Source organism: Mandrillus leucophaeus, unplaced genomic scaffold, assembly GCF_000951045.1.
Source record: "Mandrillus leucophaeus isolate KB7577 unplaced genomic scaffold, Mleu.le_1.0 Scaffold117, whole genome shotgun sequence".
Classification (NCBI taxonomy): domain Eukaryota; kingdom Metazoa; phylum Chordata; class Mammalia; order Primates; family Cercopithecidae; genus Mandrillus; species Mandrillus leucophaeus.
This window is the reverse complement of record NW_012099987.1, coordinates 3,438,881-3,450,696: the sequence shown is the minus strand read 5'-3', so window position 1 is coordinate 3,450,696 and position 11,816 is coordinate 3,438,881. Positions and strand designations below refer to the sequence as shown.

The 11,816-nt window shown below is 46.5% G+C and overlaps 1 protein-coding gene across 1 annotated transcript in view; it reads left to right on the top strand.

The window, feature by feature from the left end:
• The first annotated feature begins 668 nt into the window (after window positions 1-668).
• The window catches only part of CRTAC1 (cartilage acidic protein 1), a 192,426-nt gene continuing 181,278 nt past the window's right edge, over window positions 669-11,816 (top strand). The window contains 2 exon segments of the mRNA XM_012000646.1: window positions 669-692; window positions 10,612-10,805. Coding sequence (XP_011856036.1) covers window positions 669-692; window positions 10,612-10,805 — 218 coding nt within the window.

The following is an 11,816-nucleotide window of genomic DNA, read 5'->3' as shown; positions in this document are numbered from 1 at the left end:
ATAGCATAGCATGCTAAAGGGTTCTGTGCTTAAGAAGCAGTATTTAAGGAGTCAAATAACTCCATCAGGGTCCCATAGACAAATTAGTTACAGAAGCAAACCTATTCCTCAAAGTCTTACAGTCCAGAGCATTCCATTCAACATCTGGCAACTACTCCTGGAAGGGGAGCACCAAGCAGGCCTGGACTCTGTCACCTGAGACGCATTCATGCATCCCACGAACATTTATCATTAGTAGTAATAGTGTGATTATTGGTACTGTTACCTACCACGTGTGGACTTTCTCTCTGCCAGGCATTATGCTCAGCACTTAACACACATTCATCTCATTTCATTCTCCCAACAACCCGATAAACATTATTTCCCATTTTACAGAACGGGAAGTCTGAGCAGTTAATAGTACCTATTAAGAACCTGCTACGACTTCTGCATAAGGCTAGGAGATTCCATTTGTCCTCTCACTTTCAGAAACACCATTTCATTAGCCCACTGGCTTCTGTGGCACTTCCTCAGCTGGGTCCCCTGAGGTTTTGTCTGCCTTTTTCTGGAGCAAGCCCAAGTCTCTCGTCTATGAGTGCTGCTGCAGGCAGTGTCTAGAACTGTCTCCAGGTAGAGGGGAGGAAGAGGAATTCTTACATTTTCTTCATGCTGGGGAAAATGCATGAAACATGGCACCTTCTGCGGGGTAGGGAGTTGCAGAGGTCTGGAGTTTGTCTCTTAGACTGGCAATACAGAGGACAAGGGTGGGGGACAGGGTAGAGAAATAGAAGCATTAGAATGTATACTAATGCCATACACTACCAAAAACTTCATCTTGTTCTCAGCTGTTTTCCTAGTGCCCAGAGTAGTACCTGACACAGAGTAGGTGCACAAGAAATAATGAATGAATAAATGAATGAATGAATGAATGAATGAATGAGTGAATGAATGAATGAATGAATGAGTGAATGGTGGCTTCTAGTGTTCTCGCTCACTTGGGCCACGGTATTTGCCACCTAACTGGCTTCTTTGCTTCCAGCCCAGCTTTCTCATGACCTTCTCCACACTGTATTGACAGAGAATTCCTTCTAACACACCACTCCAGCCATGGCATTCCCTGGCCCAATGGGCCTGTGTCACTCACGAGGCTTCCAAGATCTTTTCCAGCCTCCTTTGCTGCACTCCTTCCCACCAGGTGTCCTGCCCCTGCCTTGAGTCTGCCCTGCAGAGCCTCACTGCACTACACAAACCTGCGCATCTCCCATGCACCTGCTCCTCTCAGCCTGGAACACTCTCTCCATCTTGTTCCTCTGGCCTGCTTGGCATTGCCTCTCTTAGGCCTTCCCCAGCTTCCCCAGGCAGAGATGGTTGCTGCTTTCACTGTGCTCCCATCTCACTTGGTTAAGACAAGTTTGATATCATGAGAGAAACTATTCAGTATGGTGTTGAAGAATTCTGGAGCTCGTTTGCTTGGACACACATCCTGGATCCACCAGGTACTAGCTGTGTGACCTTGGGCAAGTTACTTACCCTCTCTGTGCCTTAGTTTTCTTACCTGTAAAATAGGGACAGTCATAGTTCTTCTCTCACAGGGTTACTATGCGGATTAAGTGGGTCACTCATGTGAAGGGTTAGAGTAGTGTCTGGCACATGGTCAGCGGTAGATATGTATTATTATTGTTAACTATCCATTCTTCACATAGTACTTGCTATGCAAAATTTCAATTACATGCCTCTCTGTGTGCCTGGTGTACAGAGTCCATATGAAGATCCACACGACCCATTCTGAGATTTAGGAAGGAAGCTCTGACAGCATGTGGAAGTGGGAGGAGGGGAGAGGAGAGGCAGAAGCAGTTAGCAGGTATTGCTATTGTTCAGGTGAGGGAGAAAGGGGCAGATACCCCACAGGAGGGGTGGAAAGACTGAGCAGCTTTGAGAGAGATTTGTGAAGCAGAATTGACTCGGGGATCCAGTGGGTGTGAAGAATGAAGAGGCAGCAGAGATGGTGCCAGATTTCCAGCCTGAGTGACAGTGTTGGGGTTTGAAGGGGCCCAGCGAATAGCGTCCCACTCCCCGACTCAGATTCAGGGCCAACTAAGAGAAAGGACAAGAGAGGTGGGGCTCAGGCAGGTGGAGATGGAAATGCCGCCTTTATTCCAGAGGCAACTGCCTGGCAGGCCAGGCTCCTGTGTGGGGTCCCTGGGGCTTGCTGACACCTTAGCCCTGCCCACTGCAGGCTTCCCTGTGGGTGGGGGCAGGGTGGAGCCTGCCTGGCCAAGCTCCACACATGGCAGAGTGGCCCCTGCAGGGAGGCAGGGCCAGAGAGGGCTCTTCAATCCCAGTTCTTTCAAACTGGCCAGTTCTTTCAAACTCCCTCCCTTGGGAGAAGGGAGCAGAGTAAAGAGGGAGGCCCAGGATGTCACTCTAGCTAAGGTTTCTCCATCTCAGCACTGTTGACATTTTGGGCTGAATAATTGTGGGGGCTGTCCTGTGCATTGTAGATGATCAACAGAATTCCGTGCCTCTACCCACTAGATTCTAGTAGCACCTCTTCCCTGGCTGTGACAACCAAAAGTGTCCCCAGATATTGCCAAATGTCCCTGGGGCCAGAGAGCAGCAAAATCGCCGTAGTGGAAGACTACTGCTCTAGTCTGATGGAAGGGCCTTTGACTGGAAACACGCAGTGTGGGAAAATGGGTGCTGCCTCCCAGCTTATAAGCCAGGTGGTGGGGTCTGTAGATAGGGAAGGACAGATTGGGTGAAGGCTGGGTCTTCCTGACCTTTGCAGAGTCGGCTCTCTCTGTTTTTCTTTCCTTCCTGCTCCTCCTCCTGCCTCTCCTTGCCCACCTAACTTCATGGCATCCTCAGAGTCCAGCTACAACCCCTCCCTCTAGGAAGAGCTCCCCAGCTCCGCCTACTAGCTAACTTAGATCTCTCTGTGCTCCCTCCTCCGCAGCACCCCTCACCCTGTACTGCAAATGGTGAGCAGTTTTCTTGCTGTGACCCTAGCACCTAGCACAATGCCAGGGTCATCGAAGGTCTGCAAGAAGTGTTGTCGCAGGTGAAGACCCAGGGCAGCTCCTGTTAGCTCTTCTCCAGTGTTGCTTGAGTGCCAGGAGCTCTTTTGTGGGTGTCTTTGTGGAGCTGGTGGCCCAGCCTGTGCCAGGCAGAGTGTTCCTGTGGCTGCCTCTCTCCTTCATGTCTCAGCCCTCCTACAAGTGTCTGAAAGGCTGTGTTTTCTCTGCTTGTTCCCAACATCGGAAACATTTAGGCATCTTGTTTTCGTGAGAGCTTGGGGTGTGACCTTGGCTCTTTCCATAGTTGCGAAAGAACTGCTTGCCCCAAAAATTGCCCTGGAGGCCTCTCCCCACAGCTGCCTGACCTCACGTCAGAGAATCCAGGTTGCTTGGTTACTGGTTTCCAGGCCCAATTCAGGAAAGTCCTGAGGCCACAGAAAACTGAGTTTGGCTACATGGAACCCACAACTAAGGTCTAAAGACTATCTCACCTGTCAGCTCTCTGTGTCAAAGAAGGGGAACATGCAAGTTGGCTGCCACCTGCCTGGCCCTGGAGAGGCCTTCCTTGTCACTGACTTAACCCTTGAAACCGTGGCTGGTCATATGATCTCCATGGCACAGATGAGGACACCAAAGACCAACAAGATCGAGGAACATGTCCGAGGTCATGAGCTAGGCTGTGGTAGCGTTGAGATCCAAAGCCAGGTTGCTAACTCCAAACGTTGGTCTCACTCTTGTTTTTTTTTTTTTTTTCTTTTTTGAGACAGCGTCTTGCTCTGTTACCCAGACTGGAGTACAGTGGCACGATCTTGGCTCACTGCTGCAACCTCCACTTCCTGGGCTCAAGCGATTATCCTGCCTCAGCCTCCTGAGTAGCTGGGATTACAGGCGATGCCCCTTACCACACCCAGCTAATTTTGTTGTATTTTTAGTAGAGACAGGGTTTCACCATGTTGGCCAGGCTGCTCTTGAACTCCTGACCTCAAGCAATCCGCCTGCCTCGGCCTCCCAAAGTGCTGGGATTCCAGGCATGAGCAACCATGCCCGGCCTCTCTCTTTATCTCTCTGCCTCTTCACCTTGCTGGGAATTGTTCAAAAAGTTTGCTTATAGAGCATTTTTAAGAAATTATTGCCAGGTACGATGGCTCACGCCTGTAATCTCAGCACTTTGGAAGGCCAGTGTGGGAGAATTGCTTGAGCCCAGGAAGTTCGAGATCAGCCTGGGCAACAATAGCAAGACCCCACCTCCACAAAAAAGAAAAAAAAATAGCCAGGAGTGTTAGCACCCAACTGGAGTCCTAGGCTACTTGAGAGGCTGAGGTGAGACAATTGCTTGAGCCCAGGAGTTTGAGACTGCAGTGAGCTGTGATCGTGCTACTGCACTCCAGCCTGGTTGACAGTGAGACCCTGTCTCAAAAAACAGAAAATAAATTACTATTAAAAAACAATTCTTCTCACAGCTTGAAACACAAGTTTTCCCATCTCTGGCCTTTATGAAGTCCCTTCTTTTCCCCCTCCACACACCTTCCCTGCAGGAGAAGCTCACATCCCTTACCGAGGCACCCTGCACTCTGGCCCTGTGCCCCTCTGCCTTTGATATTTAGCCTTGCCTCATCTGGGCTGCTTTACCTGGATAGCCTCCCATTGCCCTTACACGGGGTGTTACACCTAAGATCACATGGCTGCTCCACTGACTATTGGGAGAGCTCCTTCAAGGAAGGCAAAGGCTGGGTTTTATTCATCTTTTCACTCCTAGGACCTTCTGCATTTCTGCATGGAGTAGCATGTACTATGTACTTCTCTAGTGCTACACCTGCCGGGGAGTGCTACTCCCAGTGCTCTAGCACATAGTAGGTGCTTGATACCCAAGCATTCAAGAAAACAAAACAGTTCAGTTCAAACTACTTTTTCATTCTATTTTTAATCTTTCTACCTGTTCTCCCCAAGGATTCAGATGTTCACAGTGGGGTGACAAGAGGCTCCCTGAGTCAGCCACACAAAATGCGAGGTCACTCCGGGTGCCAGCTGCTCTTCTGCTTCAGGCAGTGTCATCCTGCTCTGCTTTTCCCCCAAAACTCTATATCTCCCCTCCTCCTCTGACACTCCCTAGATAAATAGATTTTCTTTATAGACTTCAACCAGCCGATGATGAATTTTGGTAGCAGAAACATTTCTCACTTCAAATCAGATTGCAGCTTCCCATCTGGGGACCACGAAGCTGGGGCAGTGGTTCTCAACCCAGACTGTCCATTAATATGATCTGGGCAGCTTCTAAAAATACACAGCACTCAAACTCCCTCCTCAGACCAGTTCAATCCGAAGCTGGGTAAGGGACCTGGGTGGTGGCATATTTCTAAACACCTCCAGCCCAGGTGGTTCTGTTGGGCACCTAGGGTTCAGAGCCGCCAGCCTAGAGTCTCGTATCACCTGACAGCTTCCTGGGAATGCAGGCTCTCAGGGGCCACCCCACACCTACCGAATCCGAATCTGTATTTTCAACATGACCCTCAAGTGATTGGTAAGCACACTGCCTTTTGAGGAGCATTTCTTTAGAGGAAGAACAGTTTTTAAATAACTATGACAAATTGCAAGCAGTTTCTGTTGATTCATGTTATCAATTGGACATACTCATTCCCGTGCTTACTTAACACATATTAACAGAGAACCTGCTAGGTATCAGGCACTATGATGGTTTCTGGGAACACAAGGGCATATGTTTCTCTCTTGGCCTGCAAATTCCTGCCCAGAATCCCTTCTTCCTAGGCTCTGCCCTTTGATGGGAGCTATCCTTCATCTCCTTGAACTGACCCTCTCTCCAGCATCAACCCTTTCCCCTTCTCACCTCTTCATAAAAATTAGAGTCAGAATCCCTCTTTGTCACTTCTTGTCAATTGTGGTACTTTGATACCACAAATTGGCTGAAGACAGCCAGCTCTGAGTGTGTAAAGATAAACTGAGCCTGGGCAGCTCTGGAGATTGCATAACCTAGGATTGATTTCAGCTCCTTAGATCCAGAGGCAGAGGAGAATGTTCTTAAACCAATCTTGTACCTTCACTGTAGTATATAGCCTGGTTTCAGGACTCTGGGAGCTACAGTATGGAGCCTTGCTGTTCGATGTGTAGTTTGTGGACCGACATCATCACCACCACCTGGGAGCTTGTTAGAAATATAGAATCTTGGACTCCACTGCAGAGTTATTGAATCAGAATCTGCATTTTAACAAGACCACCAGGTGATTCACACACACATTAAAGTTTGAGAAGCACTGATATAGAACAGTGCTCATCAAATTTTGCAACATATTAGAATCATGTGGGAGCTTTTAAAAATCTGATATCCCATGATTATATATTAACAGCAACAAAAATTTGGTGCCCTTACTACACATCCTGTGCCAGTTAAGTCAGAATATCTTGAGATGAGACCCAAGCATTCGTATTTTTTTATTGTGATGCAATACACAGAACATAAAATTTGCAATTTTAACCATATTTAAGTATATACTTTAGTGATGTTATGCATATTAACATTGTTGTACAACCATGACCACCATCTATCTTTAGAACTTCTTCATCTTCCCAAAAAGAAACTCCATAATCCACTAAACACTCCCATTTCCCCTATACGCACCCCCTGGCAACCACCATTCTGCTTTCTGCCTCTATGAATCTGACTACTCTGGACACCTTGTAGAAGTGGAACATACAGTATTTGTCCTTTTGCGACTGGCTTATTTCACTTAGCATAATGTCTTCAAGATTTACCCACCTTGTACTATGTGTCAGAATTTCTTTCCTTTTACTTATTTTTTATTTTTTCTTTCTTCCTATATAAAAGCAATTCCTCCAGGTTTAAAGCTGAACAATACTCATTGTATGCATAGGTCACATTTTGTTTATCCATTCAGCTGTTGACGGACACTTGGGTTGCTTCTGCCTTTTGGCTATTGTGAATAATACTTCTATGAACATGGGTGTACAAATATCTGTTCATGTCTCTTTTTGCACTTCTTTCGTGTATATGCCCAAGTGGAATTGCTAGATCATATGACAATTCTAATTGGAATTTTTTGAGGAATTGCCATACTGTTTCTCACAGCAGCTGCATTATTTTACATTTCCACCAGCAGTGCACAAGGATTCCAATTTCTCTACATCCTCACCAACACTTATTTTCTGTTTTTGTTTTTTATTATAGCCATTCTAATGGGTGTGAAATGGTATCTCATTGTGGTTTTGATTTGCATATCCCTAATGATTAGTGATGTTTCATGTACTTATTGAGCATTTGTATATCTTTGGAGAAACGTCTATTCAAGTCCTTTGTTGTGAGTCAGGTTGTTTAGTTTTTTTGTTGTTGAGTTGTAGTTCTTTATATATTCTGGATATTAATACCTTGTTACATATATGATTTGCAAATATTTCCTCCCATTCTGTGAGTTCCCTTTTCACTCTTTTGATAGTGTCCTTGGATGTACAAAAGTTTTAATTTTGATGCAGTCTGTTTTAGCTATTTTTTCTTTTGTTGCCTGTGCTTTTGCTGTCTTATCCAAGAAACTATTGTCAGGCATGAGAATTTTTTTAAAGCTCCCCAGATGATTCCAATGCATAGCCAAGATGGAGCAGTGTTTCTCAAATTTTAACATGCATTGGAATAATCTGAAATCTTGTTAAAATGCAGATTCTGATTTATTAAGTCTGGAGTGGGATCCAAGTTTCTGCATTTCCAACAAGCTCCTAAATGACGCTGATGCGCTGGTCTGCCGACTGCTCTGAGCAGCCAGGGTAGAGAAGAGCATTTAAATGATTTAGTTTATCTGAACCCCCCAAAAAGAGGGTAAATATTATATTTACAGACCGTCTTCTAAGCTTCCTCACCATAACCATTGCCCAAAAAATACACCATCAAGACAGCCCACTGCTTATCCCTGACTTTCAAACTGGTACTGAGCAGCCCGGTGGGTGCATTGAGTGTGTTTGGCGTGGCAGAGGAATGAAATGTAAAGGACTTATTCTCCCCGCCCCACTCTCTCCCTGGTCTCTGGGGGAGGCCAACCACTGCTCTACTCATGCTGGGTGAGTTCAGGATCCACATGATGGCTTGCTCCTCTCTGGCCTTGGCCCTTGTGAGGCAACTACTCTAGAACCCTGCTGAAAAGCTTGTCTTGTTCAAAATATGTTTCATATCCTCAGAAAGGAAAACCACATTGATTGGCCTGAAGTTTATAGAAGCAACTCAGGAGGGAAAAAACTGCTGAAGGTCTGCATCTAAAAAAAAATCCTTTAATTCATCATAGAATTTTAGAGCCGGAAAGGACCTTTAGAGAACTCCAAACCTTCATTTTGGAGAAGAAAACTGAGACCCAAAGAGGTTGTGACTTGTTTAAGGTCACCCAGGCAAAATAGAGGTCAGCCAGTGGGTGCATTATTTCTTTCTCATCTTGCTTTAAGTTATTTATCTGGAAACGGATAACACAGAGCAGCTACTTCTTTCGTATCTCTCCTTTTCATTAAAAGAAAAGGTAAAACTAAAGAGGCTAGATCATGGTTCTTGACTCTCAGGGCCTTCATTAGAAAGGTTCTAATGATTAGAACTTTTAGGCTTATATTACCCCAATGGGACCAGCCTCACTGGTGGCCATGACCCAAATTGCAGGTGTGGTGCCTGGGAGGAACTAACTAGCTTCTAAAACACATGTCGGATGCCACTTTTCTCTTCCATGCCCATTGCTGATGTTGTAAGCTGATCACAGCACTCTTTTCAGCCACTGCCAATCAATTGGATTTGGCCCTCAAATTGAAACTCCTTTGCCATTCACTACAATAGAGGTCATCCGTTGAAAAGTCCAATGACCTTCAGATCCATGCTACATTTCGGCATGTCGACACTGGTTATTAAATACTCTTTAGTTTCTCATTTCCTCCCCCATCCCCACCCAGCTGCTCATTAATCCAATTATGAGTTTCCTTTATCCAATCAAAGTTCCTGCCAAGTTGCAAAGCTCTTCTAGTGATTCATGATGCATTTGTCTTTAGTGATTAGAAAACCCAGCAGAAGATGCTGTCTCGTTCAGACGTCTCTGTAATTTGGAATGACCTCAGTTTGGTAGTGCCACACCCCACATGTGCCCTTTGAACACACTACAAGAACCTCCTTCCCAGTTTTTGCCCTGCAATTGGAGCCTTGCTCCTGTGTCACTCCCCAGCCTCTCCAGCAAAGCATTCAAGAGGCTCCTGAATCACGTCTGACTCTGAAGGCAGTGCCCAGGCCCTTCATTTTGGTCTCTGGGTCCTTGAACAGCAAGCTCATTTGCTGGCAGGAGCATCTGTCTCCATATGGGGAGACAGTCTTCAGATCTTCCTTGCTCTTCCCTTCATTAAGACATCAGCCTCACTCAGCCTTGCTCTTGGCTGCCAGATGCACTGACAAGCCAGCAGGAAAAGTTCCATCTAGAATAGGTCTGCTACCTTCTGAAGGCAGGAAAGTATCACTTTGCCTGCTGGGACTGGACCCATGCAGCCTTTGTGGGCCTCCTTCCAGCAGAGCCTTTAAAACATTCCATGAGTGCTGATTCTAGGCCTGCGGAGAGAGTCTCAGGGTGGTGCCATCTACAGCGTTTCAAGTGTCTCCCTTACTTTCACTCAAGGGAGGTGGAGTCCCTCCACCTCCTTGGCCATTTTCATCTGTCTCCTGGGTGTGTGCCACTGGCTCCCATGGCACCAGGCTACTTGGCAACACCCCGAGTTATGTTAGAGATATAATAATGAATTATACAATGCATTATACATAATTAATTTATAATGAAACACGCACGCAGTGGTTTAATTTCTCCAAGTGAATGATGTGCTACCCGCCAGATCCTGCTGGAACGCCTTCCCTAACTGACTGCTTCTTGGTCTGGAGGTGATGGCCAGCTGCCCTAGGGAGGGATCTTGGCTTGAGGAACCTGCCAGGTCGCATATTCCCCCTGGCTACCTCTGGAGTATGTACCACAGAAGAACAGCTTTTCATTGCATCTATTATTGTTCTAGGTCTGGATACTCATGAGGGTCTCACCCAAACTCTGCATTGTTTGAGAGCTGTTATGTTCTTCATTCTCCCAGTCTTTCTCCCAGAGTGTGGGAAATGCCTTTGTATTTATACCTTTCCCTCCCCATCTCCCTCCCTTCCTCCCTCATTTCCTTCCTTCCACAAATATGAAATAAATGAAGGAAAGAAGTGCCTATTATGTGAACTACCCTTGGCTTGCTGCATATCAGTGAATAAAACAGAGATCCTTGCCCAAGTGGAGCTTACACTCTAGCAGAGGGAGGCACACAATAAATTATAAGTGTAATAATAAGTAAATTACACCATACGTCATACAATGATAGGTGCCATAGAAAAAGAAAAAGCAGAGCAGGCTAAGGGCGATCAGCCATGATGGAGGCAGGTTGCAGTTTCAAGGAGGGTGGGCAGGGTAGGGCAGGGTTTGTGGAAAAGTAGCAGCCTAGGCACTGCCAAGCTCTCCATGAATAGGAGAGAAAGGCACTCTGGGCCTACCCAGGACTTTAATGTTCTGGGGTTGCTTTGGTTACAGGTTCTTTCAGTAACGTTTGTCACTTTTGGTTTCAGATGTCCAGGATGTTCCTGCTGCTGCTCTGGTTTCTGCCTATCACTGAGGGGTCCCAGCGGGCTGAACCCATGTTCACTGCAGTCACCAACTCAGTTCTGCCCCCTGACTATGACAGTAATCCCACCCAGCTCAACTATGGTGTGGCAGTTACTGATGTGGACCATGATGGGGACTTTGAGATCGTCGTGGCGGGGTAAGTGCCCCCCACCCTCAGCTTTTGCTGTAATAAGGCTGTGCGACAACTCCAAATCCCTGTGACTTGCAACAACATACGTTCTCGTAGGTCTGTGGTCGTCTGCTGGGCTCAGCTGGGGTTCTGGGATGCTGTGGCCTCGCCTTTTGCTACTGCAGTGAGTCAGGATGGAAGGAAGTTTGGAAGAAGGGTGTTTGATCCACAGGCTTTTCAGGGAGAAAACTGGAATGCTCTGCTTTAAGGCACTCTCTTCTCTTCATATTTAAGCCTACTTGATTATGCAGGTATTACTTCTTTACCAGTGGGGCTGTAGGATCTCTGTACAGGAAGGCCTTAAGGGTGACAATTATGGTGGAAGGGGATGCTCAAAGCTGCCTTTGCACAGCACTTTACGTAAGACTAAGAAAACATTAATTAACCATTTCAAAGAGGGGGGCAGATGGAAATTAAGAGGGACAGCTAAACCTCTGCTGCACATGCCTTGGTGCCCACGGCTCCCTTCTCTCCTGAAAACCAACATTGGGTTGCAAAAAAAGCATAAGACTAGGAATCCAAACAGCCTGAGTTCATGCCCTCAGATGTAAACGTTCTGGTTGTATGACCTTCAGTCTCTTACTCACTGAGATTCAGAGATATCCTCTGTAAAAAGGGGAATAACTGTAATGGCTTGTTGTCTTGAAGCCTTCATAGGCTATTGCATGTGACAGTGCATTGTAAATTTCTGCCAATCACCATTGACAATTACTGTGCACTGAGGGTGCAGTGGCTCACGCCTGTAATCTCAACACTTTAGGAGGCCAAGATCAGTGAATCACTTGAGGTCAGGAGTTCAAGACCAGCCTGGCCAACATGGTGAAATCCCGTCTCTACTAAAAATACAAAAATTAGCTGGGCATGGTGACACACGCCTGTAATCCCAGCTATTCAGGTGACTGAGGCACAAGAATTGCTTGAACCCAGGAGGCAGAGGTTACAGTGAGCCGAGACGGCACCACTGCACTCCAGCCTGGG